Here is a 23,724-nt window from a genome sequence, read left to right as displayed (position 1 = left end):
GTGCCCTCCAGTCAGTGCATCATTCATTCAGTCTATGAAAATATAATTTAGATTTAAGTTGCTGAATGGAATAAATACTATAACTACTACTACAACTAATAAAAACAAATAAGAATGGACATAGTAAAATAAGATGCATACAAGGACACATACACACCCAGACATAACCTCACATTCTCCTGTCAGAACACAATGAACACAGTCAGTGTTTTATTTTTCATATAAAAAAAATCTACCATGTGTTACGGCCCCCGGGCCGTTTGTATGATTTGTGGATTGTATGTGTGAACCAAATGAATGGACACTGAACAGGCTGAGCTGGAGCTGCATGGATTGGGGGACTGAAGACCTGACGCTGCGTGATTGGGTTGCTCCTCAACCAATCACCAGGCTGCACTTCAGGAAGCCCATTGAAAAGGCGACGGAAACGACACACCGACGGGAAAAGACTTGGAGCCCTGTTTGGCATGAGTTCTCTCCCCCCCTCTCTCTCTCTGGCATAGCTAATTCGATTGCTTGCTTGTTGTGTGGAACAGTAAGAACTGGTTAATTGAGTTTGCCTCATTTGTACGTTCATTTGCAACTTGTTTTGTGGAAACCGCTTCTGTGTGAATCCTTTTGGTACGCGGTCCCTTTTTGTTTCGGTAGTAAGAAAGTCTTAGTATGTAATTCCAACCTCGTGGTTGTGATTTTTCGTTCTGGTACTATTTGTGTTAGTTTATCCGTATAAAAAAGTGTTGCATTGTATTTATTTTACCTTCCACCGGCCGATTATTTAGTGGCCTGTTTTATTCCACCTGTTACCGTAATCAGGTGTGTTCTTTTGTTTGTTCTTTTGTTTGATTTACCTTATACGGCTTTGACAGGGTTCCTGTCCACTTTTCGTTTCCTTTTGTATTGTAAATTATTGTAATGTGTTAAATTCTTGGTTATTATAATCACTTGCTGAATAATCAGTAAACAACTTTAAACCAATCTCTTTGTCCTGATTGGTCAATGTTCTCAACCCTCTCTCCCCTAGCGGAGGGTTGTAACACCATGTTTGAAATGGTTCATAAATCCACCTACAGAACTTTGTTGGAGGCTTTGACCACTGGCAGCAGCCTCAGAAGAGCCTCCTCTGAAGCAGAGTATTTCTTCAGGTCAAACACCTCCAGATCTTCTTCTGATGACAATAAGATGAAGACCAGAGCTGACCACTGAGCAGGAGACAGTTCATCTGTGGACAGATGTCCTGATCTCAGGGACCGTTGGATCTCCTTGACTAGAGAATGATCATTCAGTTCATTCAGACAGTGGAACAGATTGATGCTTCTCTCCGCAGACACATTCTCACTGATCTTCTTCTTGATGTACTGGACTGTTTCCTGATTGGTCTGTGAGCTACTTCCTGTCTGTGTCAGCAGGCCCCGTAGAAGAGTCTGATTGGTCTCCAGTGAAAGACCCAGGAGGAAGCGGAGGAACAAGTCCAGGTGTCCACTTGGACTCTGTAAGGACTTGTCCACAGCACTCTGGTGGAGATGTTTTAGTTCAGGTTTGACTCTAAAGACTTTAGGCCATATAAATGTTGTTTGTTGTTCCAGCAGGTTGACAGCAGAGGTGATGAAGGTCAGATGGACATGAAGAGCAGCCAGAAACTCCTGGACACTCAGATGGATGAAGCAGAACACCTTGTCCTGGTACAGACCTCTCTCCTCTTTAAAGATCTGTGTGAACACTCCTGAATACACTGAGGCTGCTCTGATATCGATGCCACACTCTGTCAGGTCTGATTCATAGAAGATCAGGTTTCCTTTCTGCAGCTGATCAAAAGCCAGTTTTCCCAGAGACTGGATCATCTTCCTGCTCTCTGGACTCCAGTGTGGATCTGTCTCAGCTCCTCCATCATACTTGACCTTCTTCACTTTGGTCTGAACCACGAGGAAGTGGATGTACATCTCAGTCAGGGTCTTAGGCAGCTTTCCTCCCTTTCTGGTCTTCAACATGTCCTCCAGAACTCCAGCAGTGATCCAGCAGAAGACTGGGATGTGGCACATGATGTGGAGGCTTTGTGATGTCTTGATGTGGGAGATTATTCTGCTGGCCTGCTCCTCCTCTCTAAATCTCTTCCTGAAGTACTCCTCCTTCTGTGGGTCAGTGAACCCTCTGACCTCTGTCACCACGTCCACACAGGCAGGAGGGATCTGATTGGCTGCGGCAGGTCGTGTGGTTATCCAGAGGCGAGCAGAGGGAAGCAGCTTCCCCCTGATGAGGTTTGTCAGCAGCACATCCACTGAGGTGGACTCCGTGACATCAGTAAGGGTCTCATTGTTGTGGAAGTCCAGAGGAAGTCGACACTCATCCAGACCATCAAAGATGAAGACCACCTGGAGGTGCTGAAAGCTGCAGATTCCTGCTTCTTTGGTTTCAGTGAAGAAGTGATGAACAAGTTCCACCAAGCTGAACTTTCTCTTTCTCAGCACATTCAGCTCTCTGAAAGTGAATGGAAATGTGAAGTGGATGTCCTGGTTGGCTTTGTCTTCAGCCCAGTCCAGAGTGAACTTCTGTGTTAGGACTGTTTTCCCGATGCCAGCCACTCCCTTTGTCATCACTGTTCTGATTGGTTCCTGTCTTCCAGGTGAGCCTTTAAAGATGTCTTCTTGTCTGATGCTTGTTTCTGGTCTGTGTGCTTTCCTGGATGCTGTTTCAATCTGTCTGACCTCATGTTCCTCATTGACCTCTGCAGTCCCTCCCTCTGTGATGTAGAGCTCTGTGTAGATCTGGTTCAGAAGGGTCGGCTCTCCTGCTTTAGCGATCCCCTCAAACACACACTGGAACTTCTTTCTCAGGTTAGACTTGAGTTTACGTCCACACCCTGCAGCACGAGTTCCTAAACAAACAGTAAATGTCATTAATCAGTGAACACTACAATAAATGTGTCTCCATGAAATCTGTTCATCAGTTGTAGACAAACAGTTTGTGTTTTCAGAAGAATTCATAGATGTCTGCATCATATTAACAGCAGAGTGTGTAGATGTAAACTTCATTTCCTCTTTCCATCATGTTAAAGCTCTTAAATCCTCTTACTGCTCTGCAGACGCTCAGCCAGCTCCTCCTGCTTCATCCTCCTCAGGAAGTGCACTGTGATCTGCACTAATGACTCTCTGCTGCTCCTCTGCTCTTCATCCTCCTCATCCTCCCTCTGACTCTCTGAGCATTCTGGGTAATCTGGACCCAGAAGATTCTGGATGTTTTTCAGCTCGTCCTTCACAAACCTGACAATGTTCTCCTCCAGCAGCTGGAACAGAACAACAGAGTATAAACTCTCAGACTCTTAAGAGCAGAACAGCAGTTTAGTGTTTCATGATATTACAGCTTATGTTCATACATGTATTACTGGAATCTTCAACATTATATAAGTGTTGGATATGGAGAGCTGCTTTAGTTGTAAGTATTACTACCACAATTCTGTCTCTGAGCTCTTCAGGCAGCTCCTCTGACCTCATGATCCTCATGTGCTCTAACATGCACTGTGAGCTGTAAGGTCTTCTATAGACAGGTGTGTGTCTTTCCTAATCAAGTCCAATCAGTATCATCAAACACAGCTGGACTCAAATGAAGGTGTAGAACCATCTGAAGGATGATCAGAAGAAATGGACCTGAGTTCAATATATGAGAGTCACAGCAAAGGCTCTGATACTTAGGACCATGTCATATTTCACTGTTTCTGTTTTAATACATCTGCAAAAATGTCAACAGTTCTGTGTTTTTCTGTCAATATGGGCTGCTGTGTGTATATTAATGAGAAAAAAGTTAAACTTACATGATTTTAGCAAATGGCGGCAATATAACAAAGAGTGAAACATTTAAGGGGGTCTGAATACTTTCAGCACCCACTGTGTGTGTATATATATATATAGTTTAAATGATTACATTACGGTAACATCTTCCCAACCCTCCTTGCAGTCTTCCCATCTACTCTTTGGAGAGACACAGTCTCACTGTCTACACTTTAAAAATGCTACGTGACTATGCTGAAATGTATAGTAAAGTGTGCAGACATTCCACGGTGCATTTAGATGTTGTCACGGTGCTGCAGTTGACATGTTTCATTGTCGTTCTCGCCTGACTTTCAGAACGTTTGGATTTGATGCTTTTTAAAATGAGCTTTAACTAATGATTTTGTTGTCAGTAAATGTGTCTTCACATCATCTGTGCTGCTCTGCACTGTGTGCGCTGGTTGCATGTTTCACCTTACAACCAAAGAAGACATGGACACACACAGGGTACTTTCCACTCTTGACCTCTTGATGCTTGCTCAGGGGTCAGGCTCTGGGTCTCTGTAAAGCATCCAGGACTGTTGTGTTGTAGTTAGAAGCTGTTTTACTCACCATAAGTATGGCATCCTGAGCAGGAGTCTGAACACTGGGTTGCTGCAGTCTGTGACAGAAACATCAGCATTTAACAACACAATCACTTCACTAAGTGTTTTTATGTGTTTTCAGGTTAAGCAGATACACAACAACCAATAGACTGGTGAAAAACAAGCATTCTTGTATTAAAAATGAAAACTAGCCCAACTCCACACATCCAGCTAATGTTTAATCTGTTGCTGCTGCTTTAATGACTGAAGCACAGCTTTAAGAGTTCCATTCCACTTCCACTGTGATCATATTTTTACATTTATTTAGACCAGGGGTATTCAATCAAATGTCACTGAGGTCCAGTTGTTAAAATTTTCTCCAATTAAAAGTTCTGAACTGATGTCTAGCTTGTGTTTTATTAGCCTTCCCCTATGTCCACATGTTCATATGTTTCAATAATATCTATAGTTAATTTTCAATGCAGGAAATGTTTAACTGAGAGAACAGCTCTGATAAAATAAATAAAAGTAGTAGTAGTAATACCTTTTTTTAAGAAAACTAAAACCTCAGATTGAAATAAATTTAAAAAAGTGCAATCAAAGCAGAATACCCAGTTTGTCTTAAAATAAAGAGGTCCCAGTCTAAACAACTGAAGGCCTCACATACACCAAAAGCTGGACATTATCAGTAACATCTGTAGACTCATCAAGATGGCTGTAACAGCTCTGCTCTGAAGAAACTCTTCATTTGATTATTAGGAATGAAATAAATGTAGCATTAAATATATACATTCTTATTTATTGATTGATTACTAAAATGGCTTTCTGTACTTTAGTTTGAATGGGTTCTGTGTCTACTACTGTTGCAGATTTTATTCATGATTAAATAAAGAAGATTTTAAAGTGTTCATAAACTTGTATGAGGGACAGGCGGTCCCACACACAACCCCAAGAGTACAGCAGTGCTCATCACAGCATGAAAACACTTCCAGTGTGAATTCTTACCTTTGATCATCAGATGGCTGATCAGCTTTGAAATCAATGATCCAATCCTTTGACAAATCACTCTTCATGGACACACAGCTGGCAGGTCCAGGTCCAGCAGAGTGTGCAGTGTGCTGCTGCTTTGTTCTTGAACACACACATGTGTGAATAATTTGTGCGCTCTGACATGGAGAAGAGTCATGGACAGTTAGAGACGGTCCTCTTACCTCTGAGCTTTGGTCCGGCTCTCATGGTCCCCACACAGAGGTCTTTTAGAGGGAGGGACTCCCTCCTCTCTGTCCTCACACTGACTCATAGCATAGATCTATACATATTCATGATCAATGTTTATATTTAGAAACAATTAAATGTGATATTGTACATTTGTTTCATTTATTGTTATCATTTATTCTTTATCATCAGGCGTAAAGAACTGTAACATAAAAACAGCTTTTACGTCACCGTGTGTCCCTGCTGTGATTGCGCTCTGCCAGCAGGTGGCAGTGCAGTGAAGCCATCAGATGGTTCAGTCTTTTTCTTCTTTGATTTCACTGTATACTATTACTTCTATATTGGGGATTTATTATCTATATTTCTCCAATACTGTATGCATTTTATACTTAATATAACACATATCTGTTCACGAGGACTATGGATTTCAGGAGTTTATTCATATTTGTGTATGCTCATAAAATATAAAAAATAAAATAAACTGTATTTCTGTAAACACTGGATCTCACTGCCTGCATTCCATGAATACAATAAATACATGAATCATTAACAATTGCTGAAAATGGTTGAAATGTTTTAGTTTCTCAGGACATTTAACTCAAAGACAGACTCATACAACATGTGATTTAACTAGAATGTCTGCAGTATTTGATTTATAATAATTAAACTTCATGTTGTGCACTATCTTGTTAATCCGCTTCTTTTTTAATAAATAACGCAGGCTGTTTAATAAAGGAAAAAGTGTGTCTAAAGAATTAAGAAGCAGCCGAATTAAAACCACCTTCAGTCATTCAACGCTCGTTCCAGTCCAGCACATTTTGTACGACTCTACAAAATGCACCTGAATGCACCAAGAAGTCAAACCTTTACCGTAAAATCAATGTAAACACGCAACGAAACCTACCGATCTACAAATGCGCCACAGTCGCTCTGAAACACTCTAATTTGATGAATTTAGAATAAACCGACATTTTCTCTGTTTTAAGTTTTTAAGAGACAGAGAGAGCGGTTCTATAGCAGACGTTTGAACCACCTTTCAGTTATACAACAAAGATCAATCAGTTACATGGAAATAAATATCAAATGTCAATATCTGATCAATGATCAGTTTGATCACCTCGATCAAACTGATCATTGATCAGATATTGACAGATTCTCACCTGCTGAATCAGTTCTGACTTCCAGAAGTTTTCTACTTCATGTGTGGAGCTGCTCTTTGGCTGCTGCTGTCTGACAGGTAAAGAATGCAGGAACTGTCACTGGAAAACCTGTTTTTCCTGTACTGGGATGTTTTGAACCATCTGTAAATATAGCAATATTTTCATTATACACATTTTCTGTCTTTGTGTGCTCCCTTTGCTAGTTTCTCTACCCTTTCATTATCATAACACCCTGATATGCTGGAACCCACATAAAAACAACAGGCATGTTCAAGTTTTTTATCCTAAACAGAGCTTCGTATATCTCATTTACCACGTCCTGTCTGGCTTGAGATGAAGATGATTGAAGTTCCAGCACCAGTGAGAATCTGAGCAAACTCTTTCTCTACTCTCTACACTCTTTCTAATCTGTCTTTGTATTTTAAGGACTCAAATGCAGTCAAGGTGAAACAAAGTCTAACAAAAGGCGAGCTTTATTCAAAGCCAGGTATTAAACTCAAACACAGTCCAAGAAAAAAAAATCCAAAACTGAAAGTAGAAGTTAGGGCAAAAGGAAAGTAAAAAAAAACAACCAACCAAACAAGAAGAGGAATCAAGGGGAGGAACGACCCCCCCCCCCCTTTCCCCCTCCAAAAAAAAAAAAATGAAAGCTACAAGCAGTGATGACGGGCCCTCCCACTCCTTGCAGTCCACGAGACTCGCAGCCATCATCTAGCATCTCGAAATGCATATATACAAAAGAAAGATCCTCTGGCCAGTAGGTGGCACAGTGACTGTGGCATGTCAGGATATCAGTCCATGCAGAGTCAGATGTTCAGCATGACTAACGTTTCATCCACATAGGATGAAGAATGAGGGAGATACAGCCACAAAAACATCTATTTCCTGTGTGTTGGCGAAGGATCAACTTCGTGGCGGTGCCACAGGGAGAGCGCATAATAAGGTTCTGCACTTTTGATAAGTGTTGGTCCTTATGGGCTTAACCCCTTAAGGGCAAGTGCACCAATTTTCAGCCCAATCGGGCAAGACCCCTAGGAGGAATTCGCAAAAGTGCAGTGAGTGCAAATTGAAACATTCATGGGTTTACAGGTTTTTCCAGGATGGCCGACACCCTGTAGGGGGTGGATTTTCCACTTTTCCAAAGGCATATTTCTGGCATAAGGGGGTTGCATGTGAGGTTTTGGAATATAGAGTCACAGGAGGCCCAAAGAGCAAATGTAGAGAAGATTGAAGCAAGGCGTCTGGACTTGTAGAGTTTTCTAGAAGACGTTTCGCTGCTCATCCAAGCAGCTTCATCAGTTCTAACTGTTTGGTGGGGAAACATGGTTTATATGTGGTTACAGACCTATGTGGGTGGGTCTGTGTAAAACTTAAAAAACTTACAAACAATAGCGCTAAATGTTTCCATACTTACCTGTGATGTTCTTGCTGACTGGGCCAGGTGTGTCTAACGACTGGCTAACGACTATGAAACGGCCGGAGGGGGACTGGTTGACAGCCCTTTGTTCTTACTGTGAGTATGTGCAAACTTTCTGGGAATGGATGGAATCACTGCATTGTATGTGGTAGAAAGATGATGTCTGAGGTAGGGATGTCCCGATCAGGTTTTTTTGCCCTCGAGTCCGAGTCTGAGTCATTTGATTTTGAGTATCTGCCGATACCGAGTCCCGATCCGATACTTTCTATAAAGGCACTCATTGCGGCAAAACCCGTGTGTGTGTGTGTGTGTAGGCCTGTCACGATAACAGATTTTGCTGGGCGATTAATTGCCAAGAGAAATTATTGCGATAAGCGATAATATTGTCAAATCAATGTTCAACTAACATAATGATAATGGCATATAATGCAAGTACACCCTTTCAAAGATCAATAAACTTTAATTTCTAAAGAACATTTAACATTGGAAAGGCCCCCAATTATCAACACTATTATTATTATTGTTATTATTAATGATATTAATATTATTATTATGAGTAGTGGTAGGCCTATTACCATAGCTTATCTGAGCATAGTCAATGGCGTTAAGTCAAACCAACTAGCACGTCATGAGCAACAGAGAGCCAAACAACACGCACTCTACCTGCTGCTGGGAGTGGGCTCACCTGTGCGCACATGTGTTTGTGTGCGCACGCGTTTGCGTGTGTGTATGCGCATCAGCGAATTTTAAAAACGCCACCATGTAGACAGAAACACATAAAATAGCAGAGATGGCACAAGAGGACTGGGCAAGAGGACTAGACTGGGTGGCGCTGCCGCGAGTGCCGCCAGTAAGAAGGCAGAGAACTTCACTCGTACAACGCGGACTCTCTCTGATGGCATGTTGTATTCATGAGCATGTTGAGTCTTGTGGTGAATTGTGTGGAAGTGTTGAACCGGTGTTGTGCAGCTTCACAGCTCTCTGTGTTGCTGTAACCAGCGTCCAAGCCCTGCAGCACTGTGATGCACCGTGGCGACGCAGACAGCGAGCTGACCGTGGTCTGCTTAGAACATCCCGTAAACGTCACACAATGAGTTAAAAAAATAAGAACTACCTTGTGATTTGACACATTTTAAGACAGAAGCCGCGGGCCATATTAAATCTGACGGCCGGACTTTGCACACTTTATAAGCTACGACGCACCAGAGTGACGCCTTTTGTCATCCAGCCTCTTCGGCAGCGAGAGGGGGAGAGAGAGAGAGAGAGAGGAAAACAAACAAGCGTGCAAATGTAATTTATCGCGGCCGAAAAACTTATCGAGCCCATTTAAAGTTATCATGCAATTAATTGATTTATTGTTTATCGCGACAGGCCCGTGTGTGTGTGTGCCGCCACACTGGGAGATTTCACACACGCAGCACATCGAGGTCTCGAACCAGGACCTGTCGCACCAAAAGCAGCTGTCATACCCCTGCACTACAAGACACAGAGCCACCCTGCACAGAAGGCATTAACTTTGACAGCCCTAAAAAGTATATATCCGAGTCCTGATCGGGAGGTAATGTCCGATTCCGATCGAGTCTGAAATCACGTAATCGGGCCCGATTTCCGATCATGTGATCGGATCGGGACATCCCTAGTCTGAGGCCACCACCTCTGTTAAGGGAAGGTTTTTCCAGCTTAACATAGATGGCTTCCTTGACTCCTCTTTCATACCACCTTTCCTCCCTGTCTAAAATGTGAACATTGTTGTCCTCAAAGGAGTGTCCTTTGTCTTTGAGGTGGAGGTGAACAGCTGAGTCTTGTCCTGAGGAGGTGGCTCTCCTGTGCTGAGCCATTCTTCTGTGGAGTGGTTGTTTAGTTTCTCCAATGTACAGATCAGAGCATTCCTCACTGCACTGGACTGCATATATCACATTGCTGTGTTTCTCCCTGGGAATCTTGTCCTTCGGGTGAACCAGTCTCTGTCTCAGTGTTGTCATCGGTTTGAAATGGACCGGGATGTCATGGTTGTTGAAGATCCTGCGGAGTTTCTCTGATACTCCTGACACATATGGAATGGAGGTGTTCTTTCTCCGCCGGTTGTTGTCCTTCTTCTTGTTGTTGGGGGGTCTTGTTTTTGTGGCTTTGATGAGTGCCCACTTCGGGTAGCCACAGGTTTGCAGGGCCTTCCTGATGTTGTGTTGCTCCTTCTTCTTCCCCTCTGAGCTGGTTGGTACAGTTTGTGCTCTGTGCTGCAGGGTCCTGATGACTCCCAGTTTGTGTTCCAGTGGGTCAATCAAACAACAGGTACTGGTCCGTGTGTGTGGGTTTCCTGTACACTTCCACATTGAGGCTCCTGTCCTCCTCAATATGTACTGTGCAGTCCAAGAAGGCCAGATTGTTATCCTTGGTGTCCTCCCAAGTGAACTTGATGTTGTTATCCACTGCGTTGATGTGTTCTGTGAACCGTTCCACTTCGTTGGTCTTGATTTTGACCCAGGTGTCATCCACATATCTAAACCAGTGGGTGGGGGTGGTTCCAGGAAAGGAACTCAGGGCTCTTCTCTCCACTTCTTCCATGTAGAGGTTGGCCACAATAGGAGACACGGGGGATCCCATCGCGCAGCCGTGCTTCTGTCTGTAAAAGTTCCCATTGTACTGGAAATAAGTGGTGGTCAGGCAGAGGTCCAGCAAGTCACAGATGTGGTCTGGCGTTAGGTTGGTTCTCTCTTTCAGTGTGCTGTCTTGTGTGAGGCACGTCCTTACCATCTCTGTGGCTTCCGATGTAGGGATGCAAGTAAACAAGGAGGTGACATCAAATGAGACCATGGTGTCGTCTGGGTCCATTTGGATCTTCTCCACCTTGTTCACAAAGTCCTGTGAGTTGTGGATGTGATGTGGTGTGTTACCTACCAGTGGTGTCAGGAGTTCAGCCAAGTGCTTAGCCACGTTGTATGTGACTGAGTTTGTGCTGCTGACGATGGGTCTGAGGGGGACTCCTTCCTTGTGTATCTTGGGGAGTCCATACAGGCGTGGAATGGCTTCCCCAGGATACAGTCGAAAGTAGAGCTTGCGGTTGATGATTTGGTCCTTCTCCAGTTTTTGTAGGTAGCTGACTAGTTTCTTCTTGTAGTTTCCGGTGGGGTCCCTCTTCAGTGTCTCATATGGGGCTGTGTCACTGAGGAGATCTGTCACTTTGGAGTGGTAGTCCTGTGTGTTGAGTACCACTGTGCATCTTCCTTTGTCTGCTGATAAGATGGTGATGTCCCGGTCCTTTTGTAGTGCTATCAGGGCCTTCCTTTCATCACTGGAGAGGTTGGATGGCGGTGCTTTAGCAGTGGAGAGTGTGGCTGTGACTTTCAAGCGGAGTTGCTCAGCTTCTGTGTCTGTCAGGTTGTTGTTCTTGATGGCTGACTCTGTGGCTGTGATGAGGTCCACCACTGGAATCTGCTCTGGAGAGATGGCAAAGTTGAGTCCTTTGGCCAACACTTCTTTTTCCGGCTGGCTCAGTTGTCTGTCTGAAAGGTTCTTCACCCATTTGTCCTGGGTGTCCTGCTGTGGCGGTGAGTGGTCTTCCCTCCTCCATGTGTGAAGGTTAGCTGCATTTTTAACAGAGAAAACGGTTTTCAATTTATGGAATTTGCGTAAGGAACGATCCTTACCCCTGGTGTGCTGTGCCGTCTGGACTTTTTCAGTCAGTTTGATGACTTCATCCATGACTTCGCTGGGTAGGAGGGTGGCAAGCTGTGATCTTGTCTGCTCCGTGGTGACCATGAGAGCGTCTATGGTGAAGTTGATCTGTCTGATCCTTTCGTTGAGGAGTTGGTTCTGGGCTTTCTGCAGGATGGTGTCTGCTCTGTGACCCTTGACGGTGGATCCGAGACGTAGGCTGTTCGGGGTTAGCTTTTCCTGTCTGCATCTCAGGCTGAAGCGTAGGTGGTTCCTGTAGTCTGACCTCTAGGAAACTGGCAGACTACAGGAACCACCTACGCTTGCACCCACAGAAGAATGGCTCAGCACAGGAGAGCCACCTCCTCAGGACAAGACTCAGCTGTTCACCTCCACCTCAAAGACAAAGGACACTCCTTTGAGGACAACAATGTTCACATTTTAGACAGGGAGGAAAGGTGGTATGAAAGAGGAGTCAAGGAAGCCATCTATGTTAAGCTGGAAAAACCTTCCCTTAACAGAGGTGGTGGCCTCAGACACCATCTTTCTACCACATACAATGCAGTGATTCCATCCATTCCCAGGAAGTTTGCACATACTCACAGCAAGAACAAAGGGCTGTCCCCCACCAGCAGTTTCATAGTCGTTAGCCAGTCGTTAGACACACCTGGCCCAGTCAGCCAGAACATCACAGGTAAGTAGGGAAACATTTAGTGCTATTGTTTTTCAGTTTTTAAGTTTTTACCCAGACCCACCCACTGAGGTCTGTAACCACATATAAACCATGTTTCCCCACCAACAGTTAGAACTGATGAAGCTGCTTGGATGAGCAGCGAAACGTCTTCTAGAAAACTCTACAAGTCCAGACGCCTTGCTTCAATCTTCTCTAAGAATGTAAGGCCGCTGATCAGCCTTCCGCCAAGGCAACCAGCAGGACTTCTAGTAAGAGCTCTGCTAGCAGTACAGCCTCAAGCAAGAAAAGCACAGTGTCTAAGGCATCTGCAGCGCGCATACAAGCCGAGGTGGAAAGAGCCACTTTAAGAGCGCAGGCGGAAGCTCTGGAAAAGAAGCATGCTCTGGATCTCGAAGAAGCCCAGTTAAAGGCACGAAAGGAAGCTTTGGCAGTAATGACTGATCTGGCTGTGGCCGATGCAAAGGTGCAGGTCTACACATCGCTGCAGGAACATGTGGAGGATTCCAGGACTCAAATTGGACTGGACAGTATATTTACAGCCGCATCAGAAGCATCCACTGAGTTTAAACCCCTTGCAACAGCGCAAAAGAACAAGTAAAATGTCGCCACCTGATGTACCTCTCTTGTCATTGCAACCAAGTACTTCACCTCAATCATTACCACTGAAAGCAGAAGAGAGTACCACACAAATTCACACTCTAGGTGACACTACTAACTTTGGCAGCAGCGCTATTGCTGAAGTGATGAGAAAGCAGAATGAGTTAACCGAAATGATTGTAAAGCAGCAAAAACTAGCACTTCTTCCATGTGTTCAAATTCCCATCTTTGATGGTGATCCTTTACAGTTTAGATCCTTCATTAAAGCATTTGAACAAGGAGTTGAAGCCAAAACTGACAATATGCAGGACAGGATTTGTTACTTAGAGCAATTTACAACTGGGCAGCCCAGAAATCTTGTGCGGAGCTGCATGCACATGAATCCACAGACTGGATATGAAAAGGCAAAGGAGCAGCTTGAATGGAACTTTGGTAACAGATTCAAAATAACATCTGCATTTGTGGATAAAGCACTGAATTGGTCAGTTGTAAAACCAGATGATGTTGCAGCTTTACGGTCCTAAACATTCTTCCTGAGAAGTTGCTTTAACACCATGGATGAAGCAGGATTTGTTGACGAGCTAGAAAACTCAACTAACATGAGAATTCTTGTGTCTAAGTTGCCTTTCAGGATTCGTGATAAGTGGAGGATGGTGGTTTGCAACTTAAATGAAAAGCGTCACCGCAGAGCAAAACTTAAAGATCTTCTGGAGTTCCTGGAAAAGCAAGTGAGAGCTGCATTAGATCCTGTCTTTGGTGAGTGCCCAAGAGAAAGGGTAATCTCAAAAGCAACAAAGCCAGTTTACAAAGCTAAAAGCAGTAGTTTTGCTACATCTGTAGCCAATAAAGAAAAAATACAATTCATTAAGACCAATGGTTTATGCTTTGGCTGTTTAAAAAAAGGGCACATGAGTAAAAGCTGTCCACAGCGTATGTCCTGCCAGACCTGCCAAAAGAATCACCCAACAGTCCTGCACATTGAAACGCCAAGACAGTCCCAAGTGAAGATGGAGTCAAAGGAAGCATCCATGTCCAGTGCTCTGGTTTCCTTAAATGCAGAGAGGGTCGGAATAAGCGAATAATGTGCATTGTCGGTTGTTCCTGTGAAAGTAAAATTAGAAAAAGGAAACGAAGTTGTGGAGACTTATGCCTTTCTTGATCCAGGCAGCTCTGCAACATTTTGCACTGAGGCGCTAATGATGCAGTTAAATGCAACTGGAAAAAAGGTGGAAATACTGCTCAAGACCATGGGGCAAGAAGGACCTGTAGGTAGCTTTAGGGTCTCTGGTTTGGAAGTAGCTGCTTTAAAAGAAAGCACATTTCTTAGGCTCCCCGATGTTTATTCACAAAAGTCAATTCCTGTCACAGAAGAAAACATCCCTAAAGAGGAAGATGTAAGAAAATGGCCTTACCTGAATGAGGTGGAAATAATGGCAATAGATGCAAGCATTGGGCTGCTTATTGGCGTGAATGCACCCAAGGCGTTGGAACCTTTAAGAATTGTTAACAGTGAGGGTAGTGGACCCTATGCTGTGCTAACTCGTCTTGGGTGGGTCATCAATGGACCACTCACTCTTAGTGAAGAGAGTGAAAGTGATATTACTTCTGTTCAAGTCAACAGGATCTCTATAAGTAACCTGGAAGAAATGTTTCAAAGACAGTATAACCAAGACTTTGTGGAGCAGCACTGTGATGAACGCACAGAGATGTCTGTAGAAGATAAGCAGTTTATGGACATAATGTCTACATCAGCAGAGCTCAAAGATGGCCACTACCATTTGAAGCTGCCCTTTCGTAACCCTGAAGTAAGAATGCCCAACAATAGACAGGTGGCCCAGCAGAGGGTGCAATACCTGTTGAAAAGATTTAAAAGAAATCTGCCTTTCTTTGAATAATACAAAGACTTCATGGTGAAGCGAAGGCGTGGAATTCTGTCTACTGTAAGTTCCATATTTGATCCTTTGAGTTTTTTAGCTCCAGTCATTCTCACTGCAAAGCAAATTTTGCAAAACCTGTGTAAGATGAGATTTGGTTGGGATGAAGCAATTCCAGTGGAGATGGCACAGACTTGGAAGAGATGGATGGAGGACTTAGAACTGCTTGATTCATTCAGTGTAGGTCGCTGTTTCATGCCCAAAGCCTTTGGGGAAATAACAGTGGCACAGCTGCATCACTTTTGTGATGCCAGTGAAGCTGGATTTGGTGCTGTGTCATATCTTCGACTGTCAAATATCAAGCAGGAAGTGTGTGTTGCCTTCGTCATTGGAAAGGCAAGAGTGGCACCACTTAAACAAGTCACTATACCCTGGTTGGAGCTTGCAGCTGCAGTTTTGGCTGTGCGTTTAGACAAAATGCTATCAACTCAACTGGAACTTAACCTGAGTGAATCAGTCTTCTGGTCAGACAGCATGACTGTTTTGAAGTATATTGCAAACACAACCACATGGTTTAAAACCTATGTGGCCAACAGAGTGTCCATTATTACAGCTCTCTCTAGTGTCACTCAGTGGAGACACATTAACACCAAACTGAATCCTGCAGATGCAGCCTCTCGGGGCATGAAGGTGGGCCCTTTCCTAAAGTCTTGCTGGATCAGTGGCCCTGATTTTCTTAGTAAACCTCCTTGTCAGTGGCCTGTAGTCTTGGATGGTGAAATGTCTGCCCATATAGATGCTGACTCAAAGATAAAAGATGAGGTCCTGTCTTGTGCAGCTGTGTTGAAGCAAGAGACATGTCCTACCACTAAGCTGCTAACATACACTCAACAAAAATATAAACGCAACACTTTTGTTTTTGCTCCCATGTTTCATGAGATGGACTTGAAGATCTAAACTTCATTCCAGATACACAATATTACCATTCCTCTCAAACATTGTTCACAAATCTGTCTAAATGTGTGATAGTGAGCACTTCTGCTTTGCTGAGATAATCCATCCCACCTCACAGGTGTGCCACATCAAGATGCTGATCTGACATCATGATTAGTGCACAGGTGTACCTCAAACTGCCCACAATAAAAGGCCACCCTGAAATGTGCAGTTTTGTCTCACAGCAAAATGCCACAGATGCCACAAGCATTGAGGGAGCGTGGAATTGGCATGCTGACAGCAGGAATGTCAACCAGATCTGTTGCTCGTGCATTGAATGTTCATTTCTCCACCATAAGCCGTCTCCAAAGGCGTTTCAGAGAATATGGCAGTACTTCCAACCGGCCTCACAACCGCAGACCACGAGTAACCACACCAGCCCAGGACCTCCACATCCAGCAGGTTCACCTCCGAGATCGTCTGAGACCAGCCACTCAGACAGCTGCTGAAACAATTGGTTTGCATAACCAAACAATTTCTGCACAAACTGTCAGAAACCGTCTCAGGGAAGCTCAACTGCATGCTCGTCATCCTCTTCGGGGTCTTAACCTGACTCCAGATCGTCGCCGTAACAGACTTGAGTGGGCAAATGCTCACATTCGATGGCGTCTAGCACGTTGGAGAGGTGTTCTCTTCACGGATGAATCTCGGTTTACATTGTTCAGGGCAGATGGCAGACAGCGTGTGTGGCGTCGTGTGGGTGAGCGCTTTGCTGATGTCAATGTTGTGGATCGAGTGGCCCATGGTGGTGGTGGGGTCATGGTATGGGCAGGCATCTGTTATGGACGAAGAACACAGGTGCATTTTATTGATGGCATTTTGAATGCACAGAGATACCGTGATGAGATCCTGAGGCCCATTGTTGTGCCATACATCCATGAACATCACCTCATGTTTCAGCAAGATAATGCACGGCCCCATGTTGCAAGGATCTGTACACAATTCTTGGAAGCTGAAAATGTCCCAGTTCTTGCATGGCCAGCATACTCACCGGACATGTCACCCATTGAACATGTTTGGGATGTGCTTGACCGGCGTATACGACAGCGTGCACCAGTTCCCACTAATATCCAGCAACTTCGCACAGCCATTGAAGAGGAGTGGACCAACATTCCACAGGCCACAATAGACAATCTGATAAACTCTATGCGAAGATGTGTTGCACTGCATGAGGCAAATGGTGGTCACACCAGATACTGACTGGTTCTGAGTCCCCAGACCGCCAATAAAGCAGAAACAAAATGCACATTTCAGGGTGGCCTTTTATTGTGGGCAGTTTAAGGTACACCTGTGCACTAATCATGATGTCAGATCAGCATCTTGATGTGGCACACCTGTGAGGTGGGATGGATTATCTCAGCAAAGCAGAAGTGCTCACTATCACACATTTAGACAGATTTGTGAACAATGTTTGAGAGGAATGGTAATATTGTGTATCTGGAATGAAGTTTAGATCTTCAAGTCCATCTCATGAAACATGGGAGCAAAAACAAAAGTGTTGCGTTTATATTTTTGTTGAGTGTACTTTTCCTGCTGGACTAAGCTAAGACGGGCTGTGGCTTGGATGCTAAAGCTTAAGAAAAGGCTTCAACTACAAACACAGAACAAAGTGATAAAAACACACAGTGTGGAAACCTAGCAACCTAACCTGTAAAGAAAGATAACAAGGAGAGCCCACCGCTCTCAGCTGATGACATCTCTATAGCGGAAGAGGCCATCGTGTGCTTTGTCCAGAGAAAACATTATGGAGATGAGATAGACGCCCTGGGCAGTGGAACTGTTAAAAAATCAAGCCACCTATATAAACTTGATCCAGTTATTGCTGATGGAGTGCTAAGAGTGGGTGGGAGGCTAAGCAAATCAGCCTTGCCTGAAGAAGCAAAGCATCCTGCTATACTGCCAAAAGCAAGTCATGTGTCAAACCTCATTCTACACTATGTCCACCAAAAGGTCCGCCATAGAGGAAGAAATCATATGCTTTCCACCCTTCGTCGGCGTTACTGGATCCCACATGCAAACTCTGCAGCAAGAAGAATCATTAGAGAATGTATGGTGTGTCAACGACAGTGACAAAAACCAGGTGAACAAAAAATGGCTGATCTCCCTGCTGACAGAATATCAGCTGATTCTCCACCGTTTACAAATGTTGGCCTAGACTATTTTGGACCCATAGAAATAAAGAGAGGAAGGAGCACTGTCAAAAGATATGGAGTATTGTTCACCTGCCTTGTTTGTCGTGCAGTTCACCTGGAGGTGGCACATTCCCTTGACACAGATTCCTGCATAAGTGCAATAAGAAGATTTGTGTGCCGCAGGGGCCAAGTAAAGGAAATCCGGTCTGATAACGGAACCAATTTCGTCAGCTCAAATCGAGAGTTAAAGCAGGCCATTTCAGAACTAAATCAAAGCAAAATCCAAAACATTTTAATACAAGATGGTATAAAATGGACATTCAATCCACCATATGGAGCCCATCATGGAGGCGTGTGGGAACGCCTAGTGCAGGAAATCAAGAAAGTGTTAAACTCAGTGTTAAAACAGCAAACACTTGATGATGAATCTCTGCAGACCATTCTTTGTGAGGTAGAGGCAATACTGAATGATCGCCCAATCACTCCCTCCTCAGATGATCCGAATGATATGGAAGCTTTAACTCCCAACCACATACTGCAGCTAAAAGGTAAACCAATACTGCCACCTGGACTGTTCAGAAAGGAGGACCTGTACATTCGGAGACGCTGGAGGCAGGTTCAGTACATTGCCGATCTATTCTGGAAAAGATGGATTCAAGAATACCTTCCAAATGTTGCAGGAGCGGCAAAAATGGAACAAAGTTAGAAGGAATTTTGCTGTGGGGGATGTTGTGCTTATCTTAGATGGCTCTGCTCCAAGAAATTCTTGGACAGTTGGACGCATCATAAAAGTTATGGCAGATTCCAAAGGATTTGTTCGGCGTGTTTGTATCAAGACACAAACAAGCGAACTGGAGAAGCCCATTAGTAAGATCTGCCTTCTTATGGAGGCAGTGTAAAGGCAGCTGTAAATGTTTGCCTTCTGTGAGTCATGGTATAACCTCTGACTCTGCAAGTACAAAGACATTTGTTGACCTTTTGAACCTTTGTTTTTTGAGGAAGATTTCAATAGGCATCTAAGATTAAGCCTTTTTTAAGTTGATGAAATGGCTACTTATAGAATGTAATGTAATTACTTGTTGTACAAGAATTAGGGGCCGGAATGTTGTAGCCATTTTTTGATTATTTGGCACTGTATAATATTGTTTTGGGTTATTTAGTATATTTGAAAGCTGTGCCATTATTATTATTTTGCTACACATAACAAATCTACATTTATGTTTAGTTAGGGTTTTTACGGGAAGTGGAGGTGACGTCATAAGGGCAGCGCCAGGATTTTTATGAATGGGAAAAATGTTTGGAGTGAGCGTGGGGGTGGAAGAAGGTGGCAAACAGTTTCTTGACCACCTTTGGCTAAGCGTTATTTGTTTTGAGAGGTTTTCATTTGAGTTAAATTATTTTGTATTTTTTAAGACCTTTTGTTCAGCTTTGAAAATAAAACACGAAATGGAATATAAAAGATGTGTCGGAGGTGTGTGTGAGACGGCCACCCATTCACCCAGCCCAAAGTAGAAGACGAAGACAAAGAAAAAGCCGAGACATTATAGATGTTTAAGGCTGTAAAACCCCTCACTACACACTTTGTCCCGTCTAACAAATATTACACTGTGTATATATGGGGAATACATACATGTTGTTCACAGCTCAGTGTGTCAGTGTCTTCACTCTCAGTCCATCAGTCCAGTCTGACCCTTTTGATGAGGTTCTTTGTGTCTGAATCCTGCCTGCTCTTTGACTATGGAGCTGTTTATTCCCTGTTTGGACCTTTTCAACCCTTTTTGGTCTCTCATTGGATTTTGTCTTTTGTCTGTGTTGGAGCCATTGTGGTTGACCTCTGTCTGGTTTAAAATGTGTCAATTTCCTGTTTGACCAGAAGGTGGAGCACGTGGTGTTGTGAAGATATAAGGTGTGCAGGAAGTAATCATTTCAGGGTTGTTGGCCGGACCGTCAGGTAGCGTGTCATGATAAATTTGATTTTATTTCAGCATGTAACTTAACTAGTGTTTCTCGTTAATTATATGTGGATCAACGATCAAATATCTGAGTGGACATGACGGTATCAGAATAAAATTGCACTTATTAATCATATGAAGTTTGGACTGTGATTTATGACACGCTGGACAGGAGACGCGTCAGGAAGAAACCACCGGCATAACAGCACGCAGTGACTGATTTGTTTTTTGTTGTTAGGTTAGGGTAAATCAAGTCACTATGTTAAGTCAAAAAAACTTTGCTTATAACTGGGATATTGGAATCGGACTGGTTGATCATGGTTTGGAGCGCAACAGAGGAGGATGCGAAACGCCGGGAGCTGTGGTCATTGTCGTGAGGATGCAAGTCGGCGCATACAGAGGCTACAGCTGATTCGCCTGACGAAGGATGCCGATCGTCGGGAGCTACAGGGAGCCACGCAAGGACGCCGATCGTCGGGAGCTACAGGGAGCCACGCAAGGACGCTGAGCGTCGGGAGCTACAGGGAGATCACCCGGCTGGAGCACGCAAGAAGGACGCTGATCATCGGGAGCTATGGGAAGTGCACCCGGCTGGATCAGTTAAGTGGCGCCCGACAGTTCATGAGGTATGCGTAGCGCTACTAGTTAAAAGATGGCAATTTTTCTAAAATAGGTCTATGTGTGCACACAACATTGAGCTTAATTCCAATGCATTGGTTGCCATATAATACTATTCATTTTACGTGTTTGTGACTTTATGGAGACGCAATGGCTAGTCAGAGGTTATAATAAAGACAATGACGGACAGTGATCAATTAAGTTTGGACAATGTTGCGGCCTGCAGCGCGTCTGAATGCAATGAATGTCATGCTGAAGAGGAAACGGGTGTAAAAAGTAAAAGGGTTCCTAAAATAACCTATAAAGCCTTGATAAGTTGGACAAATTGCAAAAGGAAAGAAAAGATAAACTTAAAAAGGTAAAAAACTTAAGGGAGCTCATACCAGGGCTTATGCTAATCAATGATGTGTCTGAGGTACAATGTGTACTTAAAAAGATCATTAGTCTTTGTGAAGAAGCAAAGGGTGTTCATGAATCTGTGGTGTCTTTAATGCCAACTGAAGAACAGGACAAACAAAATACATGGTTTGGGGCAAAGGTTATTATTGAAGATGGTTTCATTAATGATGTAAAGCAATGGCTGGTAAATAGGCCCAGTGATTACACTAGTGGTCAAGGTGATGTGTTTGATGATGTTAACCCTGATGATAGTATATCAAACATAGCGAGTAAACATTCTAACAGAAAGAGTGTGGGTAGCCATAAGAGTGACAAAACAACATCCTCAACACGCATCAGAGTTGAAGCTGAAAGAGCTGCACTTCTGGCTCGTGCTGCTGTCAAAGGCCAGTAAAGCAGACTGTTTATATTTTTTGGAGCAGTTCACCAGGGGACAGCCACGAGAGCTGGTGAGAAGCTGCCAGCATATGGCTCAAGACAGAGGATATATTGTTGCAAAGGAGCTTCTCCATGAGAATTTTGGAAATGAATACAAAATTGCTACAACATATATAGAAAAGACTCTTTCTTGGCCACAGATAAAGGCAGAAGATATAGAGGCTCTGCAAGCCTACTCTCTGTTCTTGCGAAGCTGTTGTAATGTGATGCTGCAATATATGGAAGAATTGAACCTGCCCACAAACATGAGAACAGTCATGATGAAGTTGCCCTTTAAACTGAGAGAAAGCTGGAGGACAACAGCACATGACATAATGGAAAGACACAAGTACCAAGCTAAATTTAAAGACCTGGTCATGTTTATCGAACCTCAAGTTAAGATTTTAGCTGATCCACTCTTTGGAGACATTCAGGATAGGCGTCCTGCGATGGTTGGAGCCAGGAGTATCAGCAAAGCCAAGTCTCACCTAGAATTTAGCAGGGGCAAAAGTAATAGTTTTGCAACTACTGTGTCAGCCGTGGACTCATTCAAAAAATCTGTAACATCAAAGGCTGCACAGGGAGTTTGTGATTCGGTGCTTAAGAATTGTTACTTGTGTTCGCAGAGCCACCTTCTGGAAGAATGTCCACAGTTCATAGGAAAGAGGCATCAGGACAAAATATCAATTCTGAAGGAAAGAGGACTTTGTTTTGGTTGTTTGCATACTGAACACATGAGTAAGGAGTGCACTAAGCCCTTATCTTGTAAGGTTTGTGGAGAAAGTCATCCCAGTGTGCTTCATATTACCAGGAAAGTTGATGACAGTTCAAGGAAGGAGCAGCAAAAAAAATCAGCATGTGATGTAGCAGTTGTTTCAGAAACTTGTGGGCTTACAGGGGCTGGGAAGGCAGATGGCATTCTGTCTATCTTACCAGTACAAGTGAAATCTTTTAAAGGAGACAAAATAATACAAACCTACGCATTTCTGGATCCCGGTAGTACTGCTACATTTTGCTCAGAACGTCTTATGCAGGAATTAAATATTACTGGTAAAAGAACTAATTTCCTGCTGCGGACCATGGGTCAAAACAGGATTGTGGCTGCTACTTCGCTACATGGTCTGGAGGTGGCTGGATTGGAAGGAGACTACTTTTACAGACTTCCAGAAGTGCTCACTCAAAGAAGGCTGCCTGTAACAACAGACAATATAGTTTCTCAAAGTGAGCTGAAAAGATGGCCGTATCTCTCAAAGGTCCACATTCCTTGTATAGAGTCTGAAGTTGATTTGCTGATTGGTACCAACGCCCCCAAAGTATTAGAGCCTTGGGAGGTCATCAACAGTTGTGAAAGTGGGCCATATGCAATAAGAACTCTATTGGGCTGGGTGGTTAATGGACCCCTTCGGGAAGGAGATGATAGCAGTTATAGGACAGGGCTCCCCCTGGCTGCTGCAATAGGATCTCCATGTGTAAGTTGGAACAAATGTTAATGAACCAGTACAATCACGACTTCAATGAAAGGAATTTAGAGGAAAGAGGGATGTCACAGGAAGACAATAAGTTCTTGGACATCATGGCTAAATCTGCACGGCTGCAGAATGGACACTACAGCCTGAAAATGCCATTCAGAAAGGACCAAATCACCTTCCCCAATAACATGCATATGGTTAAACAACGGTTGCTTGGATTGAAAAGGAAATTCATTAAAGATGAGCTGTTTCATAAGCAATATGTCAGCTTTTTTACCGACATGATTAGAAAAGGCTATGCTGAAGAAGTGCCTCGGCATCAGTTGGATCCTGGAAAGGGGAAATTATGGTATATTCCTCATCATGGTGTATATCATCCCAGGAAGGGCACATTACGGGTGGTGTTTGACTGTGGGGTTGAGTTTGGGGGGAACCTCACTGAACAGACAACTGTTGCAAGGACCTAATCTAACTAGTTCTCTTTTGGGAGTCCTTTTAAGATTCAGACAAGAGCCCTTTGCATTTATGGGAGATATACAGGCTATGTTCTACCAGGTAAAAGTGACTGAAGAGGACAAGGACTTTCTTCGGTTTTTGTGGTGGCCTGAGGGCAACACAGAAAAGGATGTGGTACAGTACAGGATGACTGTTCATTTGTTCGGGGCCATATCCTCCCCAAGTTGTGCTAGTTATGCACTCCAGAGAACAGCTGAGGACAATAAAACCCACTACTCTGAGGAAGTCGTCAAAACAGTTAAAAGAAACTTTTATGTAGATGACTGTTTAAAGAGCAT

At 43.7% G+C, this 23,724-nt stretch overlaps 1 protein-coding gene across 1 annotated transcript in view; it reads right to left on the bottom strand.

The window, feature by feature from the left end:
• LOC114447104 (NLR family CARD domain-containing protein 3-like) overlaps nt 1-4,401 on the bottom strand; it is a 32,687-nt gene extending 28,286 nt beyond the window's left edge. The window contains exons 1-3 of the mRNA XM_028423168.1: nt 4,371-4,401; nt 3,067-3,277; nt 1,069-2,869 (exon numbers count right to left, since the gene is read on the bottom strand). Of these exons, the coding sequence (XP_028278969.1) occupies nt 1,069-2,869; nt 3,067-3,277; nt 4,371-4,373 (2,015 nt within the window). The 5' untranslated portion in view covers nt 4,374-4,401. The remainder of the gene's footprint in view (nt 1-1,068; nt 2,870-3,066; nt 3,278-4,370) is intronic.
• Between the last annotated feature and the right edge of the window lie 19,323 nt (nt 4,402-23,724).

Source organism: Parambassis ranga, chromosome 15 (assembly GCF_900634625.1).
Source record: "Parambassis ranga chromosome 15, fParRan2.1, whole genome shotgun sequence".
Lineage (NCBI taxonomy): Eukaryota > Metazoa > Chordata > Actinopteri > Ambassidae > Parambassis > Parambassis ranga.
This window is presented reverse-complemented; position numbering and strand designations above follow the sequence as displayed.